Source organism: Phyllostomus hastatus, unplaced genomic scaffold (assembly GCF_019186645.2).
Source record: "Phyllostomus hastatus isolate PE091 unplaced genomic scaffold, TTU_PhHast_1.1 phas_scaffold_78, whole genome shotgun sequence".
Lineage (NCBI taxonomy): Eukaryota > Metazoa > Chordata > Mammalia > Chiroptera > Phyllostomidae > Phyllostomus > Phyllostomus hastatus.
The window spans coordinates 39,872,593-39,898,640 of NW_025334041.1; the positions used below are offsets into that span (position 1 = coordinate 39,872,593).

At 34.7% G+C, this 26,048-nt stretch overlaps 1 protein-coding gene across 7 annotated transcripts in view; it reads left to right on the forward strand.

Annotated features, from left to right (window-relative positions):
* Window positions 1-21,431, forward strand: part of CACNA2D1 (calcium voltage-gated channel auxiliary subunit alpha2delta 1) — a 460,101-nt gene extending 438,670 nt beyond the window's left edge. For all 7 annotated transcript variants that reach the window (XM_045827337.1, XM_045827338.1, XM_045827339.1 and 4 more), the window contains 2 exons: window positions 832-914; window positions 17,341-21,431. In XM_045827337.1, the coding sequence (XP_045683293.1) occupies window positions 832-914; window positions 17,341-17,457 (200 nt within the window). In that variant the 3' untranslated portion in view covers window positions 17,458-21,431. The remainder of the gene's footprint in view (window positions 1-831; window positions 915-17,340) is intronic.
* Window positions 21,432-26,048: the final 4,617 nt, after the last annotated feature.

Consider the following 26,048-nt stretch of genomic DNA (forward strand, 5'->3'; position numbering starts at 1 on the left):
GGTTAGGCGGGGGTGCTGGGTTCTTTGCCTGTGCTGCCTGGGACTTGTATGTTCAGGACTTCACAGGCAGTGCAGAAGGAGGGAGCCCTCCTGCTTCCCTATCAGCTTGCCCAGATGTTGGGCAGAAGGAAAAAAGAGTGTTGTGACTTACAAGCTATCAATAGTAAGTCATCCAAAGTAGAGTCAGATATGGTATATATACACGTAGAATATTATTTGGCCTTAAAAAAGAAGGAAATCCTGTCATATGCTACAACTGCAATGCCAATAACATTAAAACTACTTCTGGTGGTAAACATGCAAAATGACATGTAGTGGCTATTAAGACATTGTACACAGAGGTTCTGTACAGCACCTATAATTTTTGCATTTACCCATGCTCTTCTTGGAAAAAAAAAAAAACAGTTCTCACCTATGTTTGGAATTGACGTTTATTATAAGGAATTGGCTTATGTTTCTGTCTTGCTAAATAGAGTGCATCCAGGTTCTCCCTTGTGCTGTTTTACTAGTATGACCCTGTCTTACACACTCTACATCATCTGTACATTGCATCCACTTATATTGGACAGATATTTATTGAGTACTTCCTATGTGCCAGGAGCCATATACAGGAAAAAATTTAAAAAGTTGATCTCTTCACACAGCCCCTACTCTGACAAGAAAAAATGTGGCAGTTTAATTCCTTGAATCCCTAAGTACTTGAACTGGTTGTGATGGGCTAGAATAATAGCATGGGTATTTGTTACTTGCTTTGGGAAATAAATATATTACATTTTCTATTTTTAATTGTGTGGGGAGAAAGTGATTTCATATTCCTTAACAAGTGTCTAGCTGATGGTCCAAACCCCTGCGATATGGTTAAGCAACCCAGATACCGAAAAGGGCCTGACGTCTGCTTTGATAACAATGACTTGGTAAGACCAAATGTTTACTGTGTTAAAATACTTTTTTCTCCATGGTCATTGTCCACAAGAAGTTAAAGAGCCATAGTGTTTCTCATTAACATGATGTACTTTCTGGTAAATTGATTTTTCATTTCAGTATTTTTCATGGTTAGCATAAGCTAAGAGTTGCTTCTTTTATCTGTCCTTTTCAAAGAAATTGTACTTTCAAACACAATTCCAATGAATTTGCTCATAATCCAACATTACTAATCTAATGATTTTTAAAGACTTTCTAAAAATAGTAACTGGCAGTAACTGTTACTTATGGTATATGAGTTGCCTACCTTCATTTCTATTCCAAACTTGAAGATATGAAAGTTTTTATGAGATTTGGTTTAGTCCTCATTCAGGGTATTTAAAAATTTATTAAACAACCATTGTCCAATTATTATGTAATTCTACTTTTTTTGTTCCCGATCTATTATATATGAGATTTATATTATTTCTTTTAAACTGTACTTGAACAACAATAAAAAAGTGAAAAAGGTAAATGTATCAGTTTTTATATTGTTGAAATTAGACAAGGTCAGTAGGGTTAAGTTGATAAAGTTTCACAGAGCATATTTAATTTATGTTATTTAAATGTACTGCTAATTTTTCTATAGGTCTAACCTGTAGGAAAGTTCTGACTTACTGAGTCTGTAATCAGCTTTATGCTTTCAAATGATTTCAGTTAAGAAACTTTATTCTCAAACACAAAGGCCACAAAATACCTGCCCCCTTAAAAAATTAATTTTAAATACAATATTCCTCAATTCTCTGATTCTTCAAGATGTGCCTTTGCATTTAATGGCTTGTACACCAGTAAGTAGGCAAACATAGAGCATTATCATTGTAGGAATTGATTATTCTGAAAACAGGCCCAATTATTTAATGATTAATGTGCATTTATATAGGTTGTTATTTATTTAGAATAGATTTCCATTCCACTGTGTACTACCTACTCAAAATACATAGCCACATTTGGCCCAGTAAAAATAATACATTTCCATAGATACACACTATACAATTAGATAATATAAATTACAATTGGAGCAAAGAAGAAATAAAATTAGTGATGGAGAATAAGGCTTAAAAAAAAACAAGATGTTTTAGTAAGTAAATCTAAGTTATCTCCCCAAGGACTACTGATCATTCCTTTTCCCTAGGGAAAATGATTCAAAGTTGCAGCTAATTGTTCTTTTTCATTTTACTTAAATAAAGGTCAGATATGAGGACTCTGTTGTTTTATCTACTACACATTTAGAAGCTTTGCCCATGTCAAATCATTCTCCAAAGAATATTGTTTGTGGGCCCAAGGGCAGTGCCGCTCATTAGGGAAACTTCGCTCATCAGCTGTTTGCCATCAAAGACTGAGGGATCATATAAAAACCCTTTACGCGAAAAATATTTTCACTCTGGGAAACTCTGTAAATTGACCAAGGCATGACAAATATTTAAGATGAAAATTTTCAATAATTTAAGTTCCTGTAAATTACAACAGTGGATTGTGTATGAAAGTACAACTCCTGCTCAGTAAGCTTAATGTGCTAATAATGTCTGTGTTTCTTCAGCAGTGGAATATTTTGGTAATGCTTATTTGCAATGGTGACTGTGAATCTGCTCTGGATGGAGGCTCACATAAACTGCTAACTGCCAGCAAATTGCATGAAATCTCATCTTGTATGTCTTCTTTTCTGTGTTTTCTTTCTTTTTCCTGTACTTGCTACTTTGCCCGTTATAAATAGGATCAACTTATATGCACAACGAGTCGTGCCTGTACCATGATGTCAGCTCCTACCTTCATTTTACTGCAAGTTTTCATGTGGTGTGGATGGTCAGTCACTTTCTCTAATTTCTCTTTGTTTTTGTGTTTGGCTTGAAATTTTAAAAAATAATCCATATTCCTAAGTGCACTGTGTCCTGAAACCAGGTTATAAAAACCCCAGTCCTAATGCTGTTTTCATAAATTGCTAATTTCAAATGTTGCTTAATTTTCTAATCTTAAACAGAATATAACAGCAACCTATATTTGTTTAAAAATCAGTATTTTCTCATAGGGTTTTCAATAAACATTGTCAATGTGAAGAAAAAAATTATACATGCTTCGTGATGTCTAAATTTTACTAAAGGCAGTTATCCTAAGGATAATTATAAGAGCTGGTCATCCCAATTTATTTTCAAAAGATGCTAACATAAAATTAATGAACCATTTTAATTTTATCAATCATTACTTAATGACTCAGTCATTCTAATGTTTCTTTTCTTTTTTAAAACAAACATGGTTTAAATGACTTTTTAGGATTTTACTACTAAAGTAACAATGCTCTTATTTAAATATTTTGGTACAAGTGCTTCCAGCTGCTGTTTATTTTACTTAACATCACTTACATTATCCAGAGCAAAATTATGATTATTTTTAACCTTTTGTCATTTATCTGAATTTTACAATCAGTATGTCTAAATAGACGCTTTAGGGCCTGAGTTTGTGTTCAGGGTTCCATTCATAGTTTTGCAGTTTATTTTCTAATGCTTTCGATTCACCACGATTAGTTACTAGAACAGCTTAGGTTGTGTTCTTTCTCCATTGCCGTCCAGGTATTTGTTCATTAGAATACCACTAGATGGAGATGTGGCCATTACTATGAATGGAGTGAGCCTATCAGAGTAGGAAAAAGGTAGAGTAGTACAGGAATATTCAGAAAACAACTGAATTTGTCCAGGAATAATAAAATAATTGTTTTCACAGCAAAAAAAAAATTCAAGTGAAGGAAACCTATCTGGTTTAAATACTAAAAAATATTAAATTATCTCTCTGTATGAACATATTTTTAAATTGACATCTAGGTAGCTATTTGAAATATCATTGAACCCTTAAAGAATTATTTCCTTAAAGAAGATTGCATAGGTAATCATACCATTTACATATTAAAAGTTGTAAAAATCACATTTTCTATACATGTCCCTATTTGTAATCATAATAGAAATGAGCAAACTAAAGCTTAAGGGCAAAAAATTATTCCATTATATTTTATAGGTAAAGAATAGTGTAAAAATTTACCATTTATTCAGAAACTTACTTCCCTCTACCACATTTCAACTTCATCTTGAATAGATCACTTTCCATGTTACCTTTACCTTAAAAATCTATAGGTAACCATGAGTTAATTATTTTTACCTAATACCTCCCAAAATATAACTTTAAATTTTCCTATGAAATATTTTCCTATTTTACCCTAACTATAAATTTAACAAGAAAATAAATACCAGCATGGACTTAACTGGATAGGATCAATATATTTTAATGAAATAACTTTTGAAAGATGAAAAGAGCACATCTGGGATTCCTCGATGTTATATTGTCCTTGAGGAATACATAATGGTAGTCTTGGAAGATGGTGTAGGTGACATATACTTTACATTAACAAGGCTTGGCATGGGGATTTTAAAAACACAGTCATCACTGTGGAACAGTGAACCTAGTCTATGCAGTTTGAATATTGTTATGATGATAACAAAGCAAGTGTGTTCTCTGACACAATAGAAAGTTGATAAAAGTAACAAAATATTCATCTCCCAGAAAAACAACTGAGAGATTAATTGGTCGTTCTTCCCCACATTTAGCACCAATAAATATAAAATCTAAACTTCAATGTTTGTCTGTAACTAGGAATTTGTGTGGATTAGATTATACTTACAAAAAAGCTGAGATAGTGGTATCATCTTCTAAAGGGTGATATCTCTCTAAGCATTTAAAGAGTGGCTCTGGCCCTGACTGGTGTAGCTCAGTGGATTGAGTACCAGCCTGCAAACCAAAGGGTCGCCTGTTCAATTCCCAATCAGGGCACATGCCTGGGTTGTGGGCCAGGTCCCCAGCAAGGGGCACACAAGAGGCAACCACACTTTAATATTTCCCTCACTTTCTTCCGACCATCCCCTCTCTAAAAATAAATGAAATCTAAAATAAAAATAAAAATAAAGAGTGACTCTGTCTAAAGCAAGGATCCTTACATCCTGTGGAGTCCAAAAAGGATATAGATTATAGGAATCTAATTATGAAGGCCCATACAAGAAGGATTTCATTAAAACATTAGTATTCAAGTGAGACCTTTTTTTTTTTCAAAAGATTTTATTTATTTATTTTTAGAGAGGGAAGGGAGGGAGAAAGAGAGAGACAGAGAAACATCAATGTGCAGTTGCTGGGGGCCGTGGCCCGCAACCCAGGCATGTGCCCCGACTGGGAATCGAACCTGCAATGCTTTGGTTCGCAGCCCATGCTCAGTCCACTGAGCTACGCCAGCCAGAGCTAAATGAGACCTTTTGATAATAGCTTTATGAAGACTGAAGTGGTAAAGAAGAACAAAAGAAAAAGTTTGTTTATCAAAGAAGAAACTAAAGCAAGCCAATAATACAAGTATGTATCACTGAGGAAGTTCATTATTTTATTCAAACCTATTATAAAAACACATGATTTGGTACCTGAAAAATTATGCAGAAATAAACATGTACATGCATGCATATATTTAAATAATTAACAAATATACTACCTACCTCCTCAGTTAATGTGGTAAGTATGTTAAGGTACTGCATAGGAAAACCAATTATTTGTTGGTGGATTTTATAGATTTTTCTTTAAAGCTTCAATGGGTCAGTTAAGTATTGATCTATCTAAATTCAAAGTTAGCTGTCATTTGGTAGATGTCTTCACCAGTGATTCATTTGCCTTTTGAAGAAAATATAATTCTAAGAGAAAGCAAAAACCTCTTAGTCAAATGACCAGAAAATTCTCTCAGGAAAAATTGTTTATAAACTTATTTAAATAAATTAAAAATCATTGTGCTCGCGATATGTGCATTTAGTCACCCCCAGGTCCTGGTTGTTGAAAGAAAGGCTGAGTAATGGTTTAGTAATACTTGTTTAATGTGGGAAAATGGAAAAAAATTGAACCACCAGTATACATGGTCTTAAGAAGTTAGCCTTTGGGCAAAATCTTATGTATATAACTATGGTGTAGATGTTGGTTCTCTTTCTAATGAGTAATTGAAAAGAAAATAGAAATGAGGAATTTTCAGTGATATCTTTATTATGACCCTTCGAGAGACATCTCGAGAAGAAAATATAATAAAATGATTGTATTTTAAAATAACTACATACGGGGTGGGATGAAGTAGGTTTATAGCTGTAACACAAATAAATAATAAAATAATTAATAAATAAGAATAAACATGTGTACTCACAACTATAAAACTACTTTTGCACACCCCTGTATGTGTGTGTATAAAATATTGACACTGCATCCTTTTTCTATGTTAATATATCACACTGAAACAATCTTGTATTTTCTACTACAGTAATGTTTAAATATCAGACTTGATTTTGCTAGTCATGATGTTGTGGGAGTTTGATCCCTTTAAGGCAGAAAAATGCTAAAAAGTTTCACCCATATCAATGCATTTGTAATTTAGAATGCGTTTAGACTGTAGCTCATAACTTACTTTCATAGAATAATTTCAAGTCTGGGTATACGTGCTTACCATGCAAAATGCACGAGAACACATGACCAGGAAATTGAAGAGGCAGAATTTTTCAGTGTGAATCAACTTACAGACTTCAGGGACTTTAAATAACTTACCTAAACTACCATCTCCCAAACTGAAACACATATATCTCATCATCATAGTGGAAATGAAACAACAACAACAAAAAGACCCTGCAAAATATAAATATAAAGACAATAGAATCAAGCCAGAGAGAATATTTTCCTTTTTGCAATACATGTCTAGAATAATTTTTACATTTTAATATGAGTTTCTTTGATAAAATATACCCTTAATGCATTGGTGGGTATTTGTGTTCTAATTTTCTATCCCGTCAAATTGATACTTAACTAGAACTTGGGAGATCCTCCTGGTACAATGACAATTAAGCCTTTAAGTTAATATTTTATGTCTGTAGTGTTTCTAACCAGTCACTATATGTGTTACTTTACTGAATACCTTCTATTTATTTATCAAGTACATACCATATACCTACTATCTACTTGTGGGCTATTCGAGATATGTCTAAACTACAAAATAACCTATTTTTTAATCTGAAATTCAAATGTAACTGAGAGCCCTGTTTTTTATCTGGCAACACTCGCTGAAGGTAAAGGAATTGGAATTAAAAAAGAGCAATTACAAAAGCCCTGAGATAGTAAGCACATTGCACAGAGAGCTGGTGTTACTGAAGTGGAATGACTGGTGGGAAGCACTGGCTGGTGTGGCTCAGTGGATTGAGTACTGGCCTATGAACCAAAGAGTTGCTGGTTTGAGTTGCAGTCTAGGGTACATGTGTGGGTTTCGGGCCAGGTCCCCAGTAGGTCACGCAGTAGAGGCAACCACACATTCATGTTTCTCTCCCTGTATTTCTACCTCCCTTCTCCTCTGTCTAAAAATAAATTTTAAAAATATGAGTGGTGGGAGAGAAGAGATGAATACAGGAAGGTGAAGATGGAGAGACAGTCAAATCCCAGATCATGTATGCTTTGTAGGACTTATTAAGAAATTTAGATTTTGTTCTGAAAGTGACAAGAAATTTCAAGAAGGGACTGAAATTATTTGTTGTATGGTTTTTACAAGACTTCTTTCTGTAGAAAAGATTATAGAAGTGCAAGAGTAGAAGCAATGAGCCAAGTGAGGAAGCTTTTATAGGAGTAGAGGCAAGAAGTGATGGTGACCTGGACATGAGACAGTGAGAAGTAGTAGGTTTCAGGATATATTTTGAAGCTAGAATTAAGAAGACATGCTGATGGATTACATTTGAGGAAAGGGGAGGAAACTCAGATGACTTGTCTTTGACCTGATCCACTACTCTAGAAAGTACAATTTAAAAAAAAAATAATGTTTGGGGGCACACTTGAGATCTTTCCAAAAAAATATAAGAGCAGAGGTTGTGGAGGTCAGGGAAGGGAAAATTCGGTGCTAAAGATGTAAAAATGTGAGTTTTTACATCTTTATGTTATTGAGCTTTTGGTCCCAGGTGGTGACCTGGTAGGCCCCAAGACACACAGACACACCAAACATGTACCTGTTAACAGAGAAATCCCCTCTGAAAGAAATTCAGCTGAGTGACCCCTACACAGTGGATGAACAAGGAAATGCCCCCACTGAAATGGGTAGGAAAGGATGAGACATGCTATCACCAGAAACCCCACATCCGGCACACCAATGTAAAATCAGGAGGGAACTCACAACTCTCAGGTCCTTCCTGAAAAATGAAGTGTTTAGACAGAACATCTAGTGCTGTTACTGTGCAGCCATGTGGGGTTCCGCTACCCACCGCCCATAAACTTTGGAGGTAGGGGTTTAGTGATTAAGGGAAAAGAGTCTTTTGTTTAAAGGCTATACAATTTTGGAAAAATAACAGGCATCTGACTTAAAGCCCATTCCCTTTAAAACACCAAAAGGCAAATAACTCCTCTGCCCTCTGCCAGATGAGTTCAAGGCTGCCCCTAGAATCCTCCCATTTAAAAATACCGTGTTTGGGGAATCCTGGAGGCTTAGTTGTTTCCCAGTCACAGTTCAGCTCCAGAGGCCCTTTGGAGTCTGTGTGTGCCAGCACCCTATTCGTGGTTTGCTGCCCTTTCCTCCAGCGGCTACCCCCTGACCTAGCATTTGCACCCCATCCCTCCAGCCATTGCCTGACCCAGTGTCCATGCACCTGGCTGAGCAGGGTCGCACAGTGCCAGTCGCCGGTGCTGTCACTGCTTCTCATGCAGGGAGGAGGGGCATGGGACTTGTCAGACCATGGGGTCTCCAGGACCCATCATCCCAGGAACATGTGGGCCACTGACCCCCTGACCAGGCTGGCAAGGGCAAGGAAAGAGTGAGTTTCTGTACTCCATTTTAACATCCCAGCCCAAAATCCCATGTTCTCCAGAAATATGTAACAGGGCCTTTCTCCCTTGTTGGAATGTTATGCTAGCCGGGCACACACTCTGTGCAAGTTCCTTCTGCTGCATCTCCTGTTGGCTCACTGCTCAGTTGCTGGGGCAAAGCACACTGGCACTAGCTTGTTTACTGTTGCCTTGGGCAGTCTCCTACGCACCATCCTTTCTCCCCAGAAGGCAAGTTTTCACTGCCTCGGGGATTCTCTGTGACCCCTGTGATCTAGCCAGGTCCCCCATCCCTGTTACAGACCCCAACTTTTAGGGCTTCCACCTGATGGATAGGCCCCCAAAACACCTAGCTCTCAAAGTCCTTAGGGGCTTGCACCCATGAGATCCTATAGCAAAGAAGGAAACAGTTCTTAATGGGCCTGTGAGGACTCACTGTGGCTATCCTCCCAGGGTGCAGGGAACAGGAAGTATGCAGAAATGCCTTACTCCCAGTCTCCCTATCAGAGAACATTTGCTTACTTTAAAACTGTTTTGCCTGAGTGTAAGTCTTTTAATGTAGCACACATTTAGGGGCTGACTGTGATCCTCCCAGTAGAGTGGGGCACAGTAGGCAATGCCTCTATGTTCTTCCTCAGACCCATTCCACATCTCTCATGTCTCCCTGAGAAGACTTTTGGGCATATCTGGCATCTTGACTTAGGAGCTGCCACTCTGAGGATACACCCCTTTATCACTTGGCTCTGGTGGCCAGCAGGATTGGCCTTCACAGGTGCTACAGGGCTGTAGCAAACAGTTCTTCACCAGCTCTACTCCCAGAGCTCAGTGCAGAAGGAGCTGACAAAAATGCCCATCTCCAAGCCTGTCCCTGAAAGATGCCTATTAGCATACTTTAAAGCTGCTTACTTTTGCTTCAGCCTGAATCTAGATTCTGACTGATTTCTGCACTCCTGGGACAAGGCCAGGCGTTTGCACACCTCCAATTATTGGAAGGCACTAAGAAATATCCACTTCAAGATGGAGACATAGATGTTTTATCTCATGTGCAGAAACCAATACAGAAAATCAAGAAAAATGAAGAAACAGAAAATATATTCTAGGCAAAGTAACAAGATAAAATTTCACAGCAGACCTTAATGAAACAGAAGAGTGATTGACATAATAAAGAGTTCAAAGTAATAGTAATAAAAATGCTCAACAAGGTCAGGAGAAAAATGCATGAACTGAGAATGACCAAAAAGATGTAGCAATATAAGACAGCACCAAATAGAAGTCACAAAGCTAAAGAATATACTAACTGTACCAGACAAATTCAATAGAGATAGCTTCGATAGCAGACTAAAGTGGATGAAAGGATCAGTAGACTCAAAACAGGGCACTGGATTCATCTAATTTTAGGAACAAAGTGAAAAAGGAATGAAAAATAGTCAAGATAGCAGTTGGGACTTGTGAGACAACACCATGCAGACCAAAAGGTATCTTGTAGAATATCAGAAGAAGAGAGACAGAATAAGGCAGGAAACTTATTTGATGAGATAATGGCTGACTATTTTTCAAGCCTGGGGAAAGAAAAACACTTCCACTTTCAGGAAGCCCAAAGAGTTACAAATAAAAAGAATCTAAAGATGACCACACAAACTGAGGGGGAGGAAATACCTCCAAACTCATTGTAGAAAGCAACACTGCCCTGATGCTGAAACCAGAAAAGGTCATTACAAGAAAAGAAGGCTACAGACTAAAAGTTCTCAAGAACATAGACTCACCTTAACAAGAAATGTTGAAGACACTTCCTAAAGCAGAAGCAAACAAGTTTTAATCAGTAACAGGAAAACATGTGAAAATATACATCTCATTGATAATCTACTATTGTAATGGTGGTGAGTTAATCACTAATATATTAAATATAATTGTGAAGAGTTCATCCTGGTCTGTGAAGCAGATTATGATCATATTATGGGTTGTCTTCTCAGCAGTGTGATCATGGGCAAACGGCTAACTTTTCTGAAACTGTGGCACTCTCCGTGAGATCAGGACACAATATCTACCTTGCAGGGCATCCATGATAAACAACTGAGATAATTTATGTGATGTGTTGCACAGTCCTTTGAAAATCTTCCCATAAATACTAGATCTCAATGCAAAAATATGTAGTGAAAATAACTATAATAAAATTAATGATTACTCAAGATATGTCAATTGTGACATCAAAAACACAATGTGGTAGAGAGAGGGTAAAAATGTAGAGCTTTAGAATACATTCAATCTTAATATATTACCGGCTTAAAATACAATGCTATAAGATGTTTTGTGTAGCCATTGGTAACCACAAAGCAAAACCATATACTAGATACACAAAAGACAAAGAAAAAAAGATCTAAACATCACTACAAGGATACATCAGACTGCAAAGGAAGAGAGCAAGAGAAGATAAATGAACAAAGGAATTTGAAAACAGCCAGAACACAATTAACAAAATAGTCCATACCTATCACCTATCAATAATTACTTTTTTAATAACTTATCTTTCTTGATCCTGCTTTTTTTAAAAGATTTTATTTATTTATTTTTAGAGAGGGAAGGGAGGGAGAGAGAGAGAGAGAGAAACATCAATGTGCGGTTGCTATACTATCTAATAAAAAAAATCAATCTTAATAAATGAATTTTTAACCCTGGCTGGTGTAGCTCAGTGGATTGAGCGTAGGCTGGGAACCAAAGTGTCCCAGGTTCGATTCCCAGCCATGGTACATGCCTGGGTTGCAGGCTATAACCCCCAGCAACCGCACGTTGATGTTTCTCTCTCTCTCTCTCTCTCTCCCTCCCTCCCTCTCTCTCTCTCTCTCTCTCCCCCCCTTCCCTCTCTAAAAATAAGTAAATAAAATCTTTAAAAAATAAATAAATAAAGTATATGTGGCATATTCTCCATGATAGAATATGGTTTATGCCATAGAAGTGTTAATGAATTTAGGAAGATTATTATATTTTAAGACAAAATTAAACATCTTTTCTGACCACAACTTTCTGACACTAGAAATCAATTATGTGGAAAACACTGGAAAATTCATAAATGTGTGGAGATTAAGTAACATCCTACTAAACAAGTATGGTTCAAAGATGAAATCAAAAGAGAAATTTCAAAAAAAAATCTTCAGGCAAATGGAAATGAAATAAAGCCAAAACTATGGGAAATAGCAAAGTTCTCCTAAAAGGAAAAATTATGGTGATAAACACCTGCAGTAGTTATAAAATGATCTCAAATAAACAACCTAAATTTACACCTTCAGGATTAGAAAAAGAACAAACTAATTGCAATGGTAGTAGAAGACAGGGAATAACAAAGATCATAGCAGAATTAATGATATAGAAACTAAAAAAAGACAATAAAAGGATTAATAATAAGGAATTGCTTTTTTGAGAAAAATAATCAAAATAGACAAACCTTTAGCTCGATTTCCCAGGGTGAAAAAAGAGAGAGAGAATGTATAAAATTAGAAATAAAAGAGGTGTTAAAACTTATATCAAAGAAATAGAACAAAGAGACTACTCCAAAGAGTTATATGTCAACAAATTTGGACAACAGAGAAAAAAGGATAAATTCCTAGAAATACTGCCTATGAAGAATAAATCATGAAGAAACACAAAATTTAAACAGACAAATTACTAGTAAACAGATTGAATCACTATCAAAAACCTCCCCTCAAAAACCATAAGTCCAGGACCAGATGGTTTCACTGGTAAATTCTGCAAAACAATTAAAACAAGTTAATAACAATCCTTCTCAAATCTTTCCAAAAGTTAAAGAGGAAAGAATATGCCTAAACTCATTTTACAAGGCCGGGCTTAACATAATACCAAAACCAGACTAGAAGACTACATAGAAGAAAATTAAGGCCAATATTCTTGAAGAACAAAGATGTAAATATTCTCAACAAACTGAACTGAACAACACATCAAAAGGATCATATACCATGATCAAATGAGATTTATTCCAAGGAGGCAAGAATGGTTTAGTAAGCGCAAGTCAATCAATATAATATACCACATTAACAAACTGAAGGATAAAAATCACATGAAAATCTCAACAAATGCACAAATAGCCTTTATCAAATTTAACATGCATTTTGGTAAAAGTCTCAACAATGATGGTGTTGAGGGTACATACCTCACAGCAATACATGACAATCCCATAGCTAATAACATCACACTCAATGGTAAAAATGTAAAAGCTTTTCCTCTAAGATCAGGAACAAGACAAGGATGCCTACTCTTGCCACTGGTATTCAAGAATAGTGTTGGAAATTCTATACAAAGCCATTCAACTATGAAAAGAAATAAAAGGCATCCAAACTGGAAAGCAAGAGGTAAAATTTCTTTATTTGCATGTGACATGGTCCTATACATAGAAAGCCCTAAAGACCACCAAGGAACTGTTAGAATTTGTAAACAAATTTAAATAATTGCAAGATACCCCTGGCTGGCGTAGCTCAGTGGATTGAGCACGGGCTGGGAACCAAAGTGTCCCAGGTTCGATTCCCAGCCAGGGTACATTCCTGGGTTGCAGGCCAGAACCCCCAGCAACCTCACATTGATGTTTCTCTCTTTCTCTCTCTCTCTCTCTCCCTCCCTTCCCTCTCTAAAAATAAATAAATAAAATCTTTAAAAAAAAATAAAATAATTGCAAGATACAAAGTCATGTTCCAAAAGTCAGTTGCATTTCTATATACTAATATTGAATATCCAAAAAGAGAAATTAATAAAATAATTCAATTTATCATTGCATCAAAAAGAATAAAATACCTCTGAGTAAATTTAACCGTGAAGGGGACAAGACACAAATAAATGGAACGATATTTGATGCTCATAGATTAGAAGAAATAACATGGTTAAAGTGTCCCTACCACCCAAAGTAATCTGGAGATTCAGTACATACCTGTCACAATTCCAAAGGCATGTTTCACAGAAATAGACCAAACAATCCTATGATATGTATGAAACTACAAAAATCTCACATAGCCACAATGAGATTCCACTTCACACCAGTCAGAATGGCCATCATAAACAAATTAACAAACAAGTGTTGGAGAGATTGGGGATAAAAGGGAAGCCTAGTGCATTGTTGGTGGGAATGCAGACTGGTGAAGCCACTGTGGAAACCAGTATAGAATTCCCTCAGAAAACTAAAAATGGATCTGCCTTTTGACCCAGCAGTTCGACTACTTGGATTATACCCTAAGGATCCTGCAACAACAATTCAAAGGAAACTATGCACCCCAATGTTCACAGCAGCACAATTCACAATAGCCAAGTGCTGGAAGCAACTTAAGTGTCCATCAGTAAATGAGTGGATGAAAAAAACCATGATACATTTACACAATGGAATACTACGCAGCAGAAAGAAGGAGCTACTACCCTTTGTGACAGCATGGATGAATCCAGAGAGCATTATGCTAAATGAAATAAGCCAGGTGGTGAAAGACAAATACCATATGATCTCACCTTTAACAGGAACCTAATCAACAAAACAAACAAGCAAGCAAAATACAACCAGAGACATTGAAATGAACAATCTCACAGTAAACAGATAGGAGTGGGGAGAGGGTTAATGGGGGAGCATCAAAGAACATGTATGAAGGACACAAGGACAAAGCCAAAGGTGGTGAGTTTGAGGATGGAGTGGAGCAGAGGGGCATGGTGAGGTGAAAATGGAGACAAATGAACTTGAACAACAATTAACAAAATAAAATTAAAAATTTTAACAAGTTTTACATAGCCAAAACAATCTTGAAAAAGAACAAAGATGAAGGCCTCGCACTTCTTGATTTCAAATTGTATTGCACAACTACAATAGTCAAAACAATATAGCACTATCATAAAAAGACAAGTCACATAGAAAAATGAAACAGAATAGAGCCCAGAATAAACCCATTCAGATACGGTGAATTAATTATGACAAAGGAGCAAAGAGTACACACTGGGAAACAAATAGTTTCTTCAGTGAATGGTGCTGGAAAACCAAACAGCCATATGCAAAGAATGGAACTAGATTACTATCTTACATTATGCACACATAAAAATCAACTCAAAGGAATGGAACTGTATCAAAAGATTCTGCACAGCAAAAGAAACACAAAAAAGGCAATCTAATGAATTGGAAGAAATATTTACAAGTCATAAATCTGATAAGGGACCAGTATCTAAAATATGTAAAGAACTCATAAAACTCAGTATCAAAAAAATAAATAATCCAGTTAAAATGGGCAGAGGATCTGAGTAGATATTTTTCCATATAAGACATATAGATGGCCAACAGGCACATGAAAAGATGTTTAACATCACTAATTATTAGAGAGCAACAAATCAACCACAATGAATATTACCTTATACCTGTTCGAATGGCTATTGTCTAAAAGACAAGAGACCAATGCTGGCAAGGATGTGGAGGAACGAGAAGCCTTGTATATTGTTGGTGGGAATGTAAACCTGTCAGCCACTATGCAAGAGTATAGGATTCCTCAAAAATTTTTAAAAATAGAACTACCACATTATTTAGAAATTTTACTTCTAGGTATTTATCCAAACAAAATGAAAACACTAACTGGAAAAGATATCTGCACCCTCATGTTTGGTACATCATTATTTATAATAGCCAAGATATGAAAACCACCTAAAAGTTTATATAAATAATGGAATTTTACTCAGCCATTAAAAAATCAAATCTTGCCTTGGGCAAAAACATGGATGGGCCATGAAAGCATTACTCTAAGTGGAATAGACCAGACAAAGACAAATACTGCATGGTATCACATATGTATGGAATCTTAAAGACAAAAAAAACCCTCATATAAACAAAGTGTTTGCAGAGGCTGGAGGAAATGGGAAGAGGGTGGTAAAAGGGTAAAGTCTGAAGATCTAAGAAAACTTGGTGGCTATAAGTGATGACTATGTTAATAACACTGTAAAATTGAAATTTGCAAGAGGAGTAAATATTAAATATTTTAACCAAATAAAAATAAATATGTAAGGTAATAGATGTTAATTATCTTGATGGGGGCAATCCTTTTATAATATTATATATGAAGTCACCACAATGTGCACTTTAAATATCTTACAATTTTATTTCTTAATTTTAACTCAGTAAAGCTGAATTTAAAAAGAAACATTATTTTCATACTTAAAAAGTGAGTAATTAACAAATTTGTTGAATTTAAAGCTATTGGACTGGATTAGATCACAAGGAAGAAGAAAACAAGAGTGAGAACTAACCCCCAGAAAAATCTCACACGTAGGGACCATGAAGAGAACAAGGTCAGGCCAAAGAGAGTGAGATGAACTGCAATCAAGTGCGGATGGCAGATGCAGAAGAAAATGAGTCAAGGAGAGACTATTTATTGGACATTGTCAAATGCCCCTGAAAAGTTGAATAGGATGAGGACTAATTTGTAATAATTCTCTTTAGATTTAGAGCCTATCTTGGACAAATAAATTTTTTGTAATAAGTTATTTTATCTCAGACTTCTCTTGAACAAACAAACAAAGAGATCTGCTACCTTAAAATACAATTCAAGAAAGAAATTGTACTTGTTTACTGGGTGGCAGGCACTGTATTAAACCCTAGTGAGCAAAATGGGTCAGTGTTCTAGTCTCTGGGAGTTGAGTCTTTGAATAGTTACTCCAAATAGAATATGTATTTATTTACTTACTTTCTTAAAACTTTCTTACATGAACTATTTTAATTTTTGGAAGTTGAACCTTGGACTAATAAATTCATAAATGATGTTTAGAAAAAATAATTCAAAATTAGGGTATTCTATTAAATTCAATATATTAAAATGAATTAAAGGATGTAGAAAATGTTACTGAGTACAGAATGTAGGAACAAAAGAGAAATAATAATTTTTCATTAGTAAAGAACATAATGAGCCACAACTAGACACTGGGTAATCAAATGAGTATATTTATTGCACTCATGGTTTTTTAAACAAAACTTGATAACTTAGCAAGGTTTTCAGAGTGTACTTTCATTTGTGGTTCAAATACACTATTCTTTTTATTTTAATTCTTGATGAAGGTCCAGATGCTACATGTGCAGTGTGGTATGTTTACCTCTGAAACTAGATGTAAAGGATATGGAAAATAGACACTCACTTCTCACATTTATTTATTCTACCCATCAAAAATCTGCCTAATTGAGCATAATTGCTAATATCATAATTCATGGAAATTTTAAAACATACTATTAAATTTTATTTTTACTTCTTGTATTTATAAATATATAGGAACATTTGATCTTATGAGTGTTTTTTTTATTTAGAAATTGGTACATTACTAAAAACAGCATTCACTGTTAAAATATCTTCTTTTATTATCATCACAATCTACAATAAAATTATAAAGCATTCTTCGAACAGTAAAATCTAGGAGAATATAATTTATTTGGATTCAAATTAAAGCAGTTTTATAAGGTGAGTTCAGAAGTGGACTAAATATGAAAGATGTCTCACTAAATATTTTTCAGGATTTTTCTTTTTCCTTTATTTCCAACAGGAGGATTATACCGACTGTGGTGGTGTTTCTGGATTAAATCCCTCCCTGTGGTCCATCATTGGAATCCAGTTTGTCCTTCTTTGGCTTTTATCTGGCATCAGGCACTGCCAGTTATGACCTCCCAAAGCCAAATCTGCATAATTAAACTCCAGACCCTGCCAAAACATGAGCCCTCAAATGCATTAGCATAGGGTCAACCATGGAGCATTAGCTGGGCCCATAATATGGCATAAAACTAAGGCGCAGACTCCAAAGGCACCCACTGGCTGCATGTCAGGGTGCCAGATCCTTAAACTCGTGTGAATGTTGCATCATCCATGTATAACATCAAAGCAAAATTTTATATGTGCTCTACTGGAAAATTCGAGAGTTTGTTGTTGCACTGTATGTGATTAATTGTAAAAGGGCTCCCCACACAACTGTTTATGAAGCATACAAATTGTCTTGATTTATACCTGGAAATTTGACTTACTGCAATCCTTGTTCTTTTACCAAGACAATCTCTAGGAGAAAAGAAGTTGGTTTGATTTTTTTTGCCTCCCTATTCTGTTAAAAATTATTTCTGTTTTGAGTAGTTATTACTGAAATATATATATAGAGAGAGAGAATTAAAAGTGATGTAATCTTTTGAGATAGATATAATGGCCAATTTTCTATTTTAAAAAATTGCCATGAATAAAATGCCTTATGAAGAATGGCTTCTCTGCCAAAAATATAACATAAATGATGACCAATTAAGTTTTGGTGGGGTGATAAATTGGTTGTTTGGAAATAACTAAGAAATTATTAAACTAAAGGTGCTTGAGGGTGAAATTTGAATATGTGACATATTTCCTCATAAATGTAAGCCCTTAATAAGTGCTTCAATGTAATGTTCCTTTTGTTCACAGTAAAGTTATGTAGTGCTAGCCAGATATTTCAAAATGCTCTAAGACAAGCTTGTTGGGGGAGGGTAAAATGTTTTTCTTGTGATAAATGAACTTTGGTTACCAAGGGTATTTTGCATGATGCTGCTGCTATTTTAACTTTTTGTTTTTCTCTTACTGTAGAGGATAGTCCGTTGAAAAGTTAAATGAGTGACATTACTATTATGTAAGAATCTGAACCTTGCAGTGTAATGCACTTAAGTCATCTTTAACAATGTTGTTAAGCTACTCTGAATATACTGTGCAATGTAAATGCTGAATGATTGGGTTAGATCAGTGGCAAAATGGGAATTAACAGATTTTATACAGATCCGTGCTTTTGCCTGAAAGCCTATGTACAGATATTTTAAGTACATAAATCAGAATTGACACATTTATTTTTTGAAAAGTACATATATGTTCTCAATGAAGATTCATCCTAGGTTTCCTCTTTGTTCATTTGAATAGTGGCATATACAATCCAAAAATTTCTACTGCTGCTGCTACTTTCCCTCCATTTCAAACGGTGTGATCGCTTGACCAAAATGTCCATGCAGATTGATGAGGGTTGTACAATAATCTGAACAAATAGGAAACCTTGAATCTATATGTATGCACATGAATACTTGATTATGAATAATCAGAATTGTTTTTATACAGCCTCATTGGTAAAAAATGGTTAGCATAGTGAATCAGATATTTCATTATAGATTAATATGGAAGCAGAATATTATTTATGCTTTTAAAACTTATTTTCAGGAGTAAGCAGTATTTGAAGAAAGGGTAAAAATAATGAATGTAACTCTAGTTATAGTGAATAATTCTGCTGAAGGCTGGAAGTATGCAGATATTTTTTATGATAAAATGCATTTGTTCTTTTTTTTTTTTGAACATGCCAAATATTGGTTTGTGTATATGCTGGAAATTATCTTATCTATCCTTTTTAAGTCAAAATCTTATTAATGTTATCCAGCATGCTTTAATATGCTCACATATCAAACATATAACCAATTCTGTAGCATAGCTTAAAAGATATATTTGTTTTGTCTTTAGCTTTGCATACATTTGTAATTCCCTCCTACTGCCAATATATCCTAGGTACCATTTGCATACATTTCCTTACTTAAAATATTTTTTTATTTAAAAATGGGGGAAGGGGGAACTGGATTCACTTTGCCAACTGTTGTTCTAAGAGTTAACATCAGTTACCATTTCTAATGCATTGTTGTGATTTTGTAGTCTCATTTGTAACTGGTATTGACATTTTAGAAAACACCAAAGTGATTTAAAAAATATGGAACTTCTCACTCTAGTAGCTTTGTTTGAGTCATGTTGTTTGTTAATTCAATATTTAAATCTTAAATTGTTAACTTTTGCTAGCCTATTTTAAATCATGAAAGTGTTGGGAAGGGGATACAAAAATATAAAATTATGTTAGTTTGTGTATATAAGCAACACATTAAAACAATTGAATTGCTTCCAGCATACAACAAACTACCTTAAAATTATCTTTAAAACCTATTAAAAATATTTTCATGGCTAATGTCACTAAAGTAGTATGTATTCATCAACTACTTTATTGTTGTATTAATCTCAGTTAAACTTGGCATCTCTTGGCAGGGTCCTATTTGATTTCATTTGCCATCAAAATACACTTCCATGCATGAGTCTTACTATGATCCTTTACTTTCTGCTATACAATAAGCTAATATATTAGGATAACCACATGATTATAAATTGGGTAAGAATGTGCACTCTAAAACTTGTTCTGAATCTTAATACTAGTTTCATGCCTTTAGTAGACTTATCACTTTGTAAGACAGTAACACTCATCTCATCAAATTATTTTTTTTAATTTAGGATTTTTCTGTGAGTTCTAATTATTGACAAGAGCTTAAATTATAGCACATTATAAACATTGATTTTCAAAGATGAAACAGTACAAGAGATCAAGAAAAGAACCTTTAAAACCTTCACTGATTTAATTTTTGCTACACTCATATAGCTTTATGTAGTTTGTCATTAAAACAAATTCAAATTCAAATAAGTCTTCCATGGGTGTTGAGTTACAGGAACAAGTTTTGCATTAATAGTTTTCTTCATTTGAACAACCAGCATTACTGCCAAACACCAATCGTGGTCCATATTTGTAACAGGTTTTTAACATGACATAGCAAGTTTGATTGAAGAGATTTTTAGGTCCTGGGCCTATGAGATTTTAGTATGATCTTTTTTCATGTTTCTAATGCTTGAGGCATTATTGCTTAACTTGGAAAAAATTAAACAGTGTTGCTGCCATTTGTAAGTTTTCTTATAATATTCCGTTTATTAACTTTAAAACTGGCCTTACTGGGTTCAAATAGGCAGTATCCCTTTTAAGTGGCCTTTGCAACCCAAGTGTTACTTGCTTATTTGATGCTTTCTTGCATTTTCCATCTTATTTAAATCTTTATCTCCACCGAAGCTTAAATTCTATCTCTTAATTTAAAACTCTAAACTATTCCATTGATCATGTTAGTTAACATTAAAATGTCTAGAGGTATAGAGTTTAATCCAGTGAAACAAATGGGTGTAGTGATTTTTTTCAAGTGTAGCATAGAATTATTTCACTTGCTCACAATTTCAAATATTGTATTGTTGTCTGGAACTTGTGTTGTTTTTCCATAGCAGAATGTTAATATTGCTAATAATCAATGTGCATTTATATAAAAAGCAAATCAATAAATCAAATGTATCAAGTGTTGGAAAAAATCCAGAACTTCAAAGACTTAGACCACCCTTACCAATAATTTCATGTACCTTATTTAAAAACTCACTCGAAGAAATTCGTCTGAGACTAATGGGATACTGTCTTGTATAGATGCCAACTGAGTTTACAGTGTGACCTGACAAAGCTATCTTTTCTGTTGTGCTGTACGATGTTGGATCATGCTTTTTAGGGTACTTTTATTAAAATGCTCAGTGTGCATCCATGTAAAAGGCCAAGTGGCTTTGTGAACAAAAGATCTTTTCTCCCATTTATTATGTTCTCTTGACACTTTTGTGGAAATTAACTAGCCTGATAAAAAACATTTTGTAAAAATTTGTATGATACTGTTATAAAAATATTTATAATCCCAGAAAATGTTGTGTTAAATCTTGTGCAAAAACAGTATATTCAGAATAAAAGTTTATCATTTAAAGTCACCACAGTTTGGGTTATTTAATTATTTAAAATCTAGTGGAAAGAAACAGTGGTCTTTGTCATAAATGTATTTTAAGAAAGCCGCTTTCTTGTGGATAGAAATTCTACATTGTGGAAATAAAAGTTGGAATTGGAAAGCACTTCTATAATCACAAACCTCAACTCAGAAATAAACAAATGTACTTGCAACTTCTTCACATAACTCTGACCCTTCTCACATGTGTTTTTGCCATCAAGTCATTTAGAAACTTATTAAATCAGACTTTGGCCTTCTAGTGTTTAAAAAAAAAAGAACTAGGAAAAATACTTCCATGTTTCTTTAAAGAAACTGAAAAAAATAATTTGAATGAAACATGTTAGAATATCTGATCCATGCATACCTTTTATTACACATGACTAACATTTAATTATTTCTGCTAGCTGTTTTACACCAGCTGAGACAATGAAGTCTACTGTGAAGAGATTTTCAGAACACTGTGAGGTCCCTTTTATGTTGATACCAGCTTGCCACCTGCTGCCCTTTGCTCATCTAATAATAAACTAATGAGCCTGATATTGTGTGGAATCTAGTATCATGTAAGCTTACTTTTCTTCAGAGGAATCCCACAAGAAAGCAAAAATGGCTATATGTGGAGGGAATGTGGTACATGGATATCAGTGTTGGTGGTTACTCAGTTTCTGATCAAGGCATTTTAACAGGAAAAAAAACACTTAAAAGTATAAGGTAGATAACATTTGCTTTTTGAACATCTGGCTCCATTCTGTACCATTTATCTCCTCAATCAATCCCTGACCCTCATTTCCTCTATCAATCATCTGGATGCCACCCCCACCTCTTCCCTAGGGACCTCATGTCATTAAATCTCCCTTCTCAATCATATTCAGTCCTTCCTTTCTCCCTCTCTGCAGGCTTACTTCCCTCCTCTGCCTGCAAACACACTCAAAACACCTCCAACAAACGGAACAACCACATGTCCACTGCTGCCCAGTAGCCCTGCTACTTTCTAGACTCATACAGCTAGCATTAAAATATTCCTTTGTATGTCAACAGACACATTTTGGTAGTTTCTTTGCAATATACTCAACTAGGCCTTAGAATTTTAGTTCAGAAAGGCATATTATTATCTCTGATCTTTAGTTTGGGGCCACCACTGAAAAATTTTAATGACTTAGATGAGGTAAATGAATTTAATGCCTTGGGCATTTTTTTGATTCTCAAATCTTTGTATTTTAAGGTGGAGTTATTCACAGAACACCTTCAGAATTTTCTATAAATTGGAATACAATCAACAATGTTATTTTTGAATATTTCCTATGTAAATTGACTCATTTTTAAATAAATGTTTAGGAGGGAAATGTAACTTTCATAAACAGAAAATCAATACAATCTGCTACAATTAGTAGGTATGCCACATTAAAATAGGTTCATATCTATTATAATGAATCAATAAAACTACTCAGTATATGCCAATATCAAATGTTCCAGATTTAACATACTTCTTCAACATACTGTAATGATGGATTAGTCAATTTTTGTATTTCTGCCACTAATGTTTTCAGTGTAAACCACTGAAACCATGAAACCATTGTTTCATGACTCAAACAGTGTACTAAATTGTAATTATTAATACATTAAAATATACTTCTTAAAATGCATACTAAATTTTTTTCAAAACTTGAGTTTTGTTAAGTGGACAATTTTTTAAATGCTTTATCATAATCATGACTGTTTTTGAGTACCTCAGGACTGACTCTAACATGTCTTCAAAGTTTACTTGTAACACTCATTCACATAAGGACAATGTCTAATGAACCTAGGTTTGAATAAGATTGCTAATTTCCTTTATTGGGAAGGACTGATCTTTTCCACATATTATCTTTTCTTTAATTGTTTAGCTTAAGAAAAAGGAATCTTTCTCTTGTGAAATTATGGGATAGTTGATAATAACTTTTAAATAGTGAAATTGTTCACAAGCATATGTCAGTCATTACTGCTGGTGCTTCAATCTCTTCTTTTATTAATTTCAAAGTCATACTGATCTGTAAAGTTCCTAAATGAGATGATACTGCCCTAGTCGTCATTGTGAAGGCAGTACAGCCAAATAGGAGCTGCAATCCATTGCTTAGATTTGGACCTTCACTTACCACTTAATAGCTTTGGAACCATGGGCAGACTACACCATGTCTCCAAGACTCAGTTTCCTTATCCATGAAACATTATAAAAGTAACTACATTATAGGGCTGCCATAATGACTAAATGATATATTTAATGTATAGTACTTAGCATAGGACTCAGCAATGAGTAAGCACTCAACAACACCATCCATCAGTGTTATGAATTGTTCCCACAGTCATTTTTCTGGTCATCGTAATCATCATTTTTGGCTGAAGCTTTTAAGACCCTAATATCTGCACCATTTGTCACTTAAAACATTTACTCATTCATTTAAGAACATTTAATTGAAGTATTAGAAGTAAAGCTTATACAAGATTTAAAAAAAAAATAGTCCCTTCTCTTATGGAACTATTGACTGTGAATATAAAAAATTAATAAGTATTTACAATACTATGCAATAAATGCTATGATATAGGAAATATATAGTATTATTGGAGCTTACTGTAGGGTTATCTAGACGGACTGAGCTTGCCAGAGAAGGCTGTCATGACTTTGAGGTGAGGGAAGGAGGTAGCAGTACTGTTAAAAATAGAGGAGAGTGTGTAAATACTGAGAGGTGCATTCAAGGAACTGGAAGTAACTGAACATGAGTTCAGTTTGGCTTGAGGGGTGGGTGATGCACAGAGAGATGAGATAGAAGATGAGGCTGGAGAGACAAAGGGTCAGAGTCTGGGGTCCTCTCTGGACCACATAGGGTATTTAGGCAATTGGAAGCTGCTGAAGATTTTAAAGCAGAGAACAGTATTATTGGGCTTGAGTTTCAGGAAAACTACTCTGAATGAAATGTAGGTTTTTGGTAGATGGAAGAGAAATCAATTGGGATACTACAATCAAGAAGAGCAACTTCTGTTGATTGGCATAGGAAGGACAGTAAAGAAAAATGGAACAACTTGAGAAATACTTAGAAGGGAAAAGGGAGAAGACTTCATGATTTACTCATTGTTCTGAAAGAAAGGAAAAAATTAGAAATATTCCCAGGGTTCTGAAATTTAACATTGTGACTAGTGGTTCAATTACCCAAGTTAGGGAACATTGGAGAATGCTTGAGGCAGGGTTGAGATAAGATGGGACAAATCTGGAGGGCATTGCACTTTACAAATATTGTGAATGAGCTCTTTGTACAGTGCTGAAGATACAAAGGACATGACTTCTACTGCATGATAATGTGTATGCCAGGATAATGATAAAGGACGTGTTTGTTTGTTTTGATATAAATACTTTATATTTGATATAAATGTACCCACTCTATTTCAGAATCTGAGGTGGCTCTACTGGGCAGGCTGTATGACAATACCTGGGGACATGTAACAATTCTGATTACCTTATAAATTAAACTTATTAAACCCTACTTAGATGTGCATTACTGATTCAATTTTAAACAAATCCCCTTTGAATATATATTTGGAAACATACCCTATGATTCCAACTCAAATGAAATATTTTTGAGGACTGTACTTTTTAATGTTATTTTTCTTTCTGGATCCCAGTTATACAGCTGCATACAGCCAATAATCAATAAAGTTCTCATTGATTGTGGCTGATAAACAGGACTACTCTTAGGACAATTATTACTACTAGAAATTTTATTCTTATTTTAGTCATAGTAATGCTATCAAATGTCTCAGAGTTGAACCACAGATTTCTATAAATATTATCAGAGATATATGTCAATTAGGTTCATTCTTATGGTAAATGATGCTGCAAGTCAGAATAAAATTAGGAAATTATGTTTTTCAATCTGGCTTTTGTACATATTATATTTAATTAAGTAATGATTGTTCCTTAATAAAATAAAAAAGCTAATTAAAACTTTTAAAACCAGCCCTGGCTGGCATAGCTCAGTGGATTGAGCCTGGGCTGCGAACCAAACGTGTTGCAGGTTCGATTCCCAGTCAGGGTACATGCCTGGGTTGCAGGCCATGACCCCCAGTAACTTCACATTGATGTTTCCTTCTCTCTCTATCTCTCTCCCTTCCCTCTCTAAAAATAAATAAATAAAATATTTTTAAAAAAACTTTTAAAACCCACTTAAAAGATGAATATTTTAGATTGACTTCAGACTACCTGTTCATCTGGGTATACAGAACCTCAGCGAAATCATACTGAAGCCAGAGAGACCATGTGGCACATGGTAGAGATTCAGTCTCTACCATCAGGCTGCTTGGGTCCACATCCCTGCTCCCTAACTTGGGCATATTATATAGCAGCATCTCTGTCTTTCTTTTCCTTGTCTGTACAATTTATACTATTGACTCCATAAATATTTGTATATGAAAACATGATAGCAGTCACTATAGAATAGTTGTTAAGGCCTCTACTTCTTTTTTGTTTGTTTCTGAAAGTTTTTTTCCCAATTTCCATTCAGTCTCCTTATACCTCCTCCCCCAACAACCACCACACTGACCACTGTTGTCCAGGTCCATGAGTCCTTTTTCCTTTTTG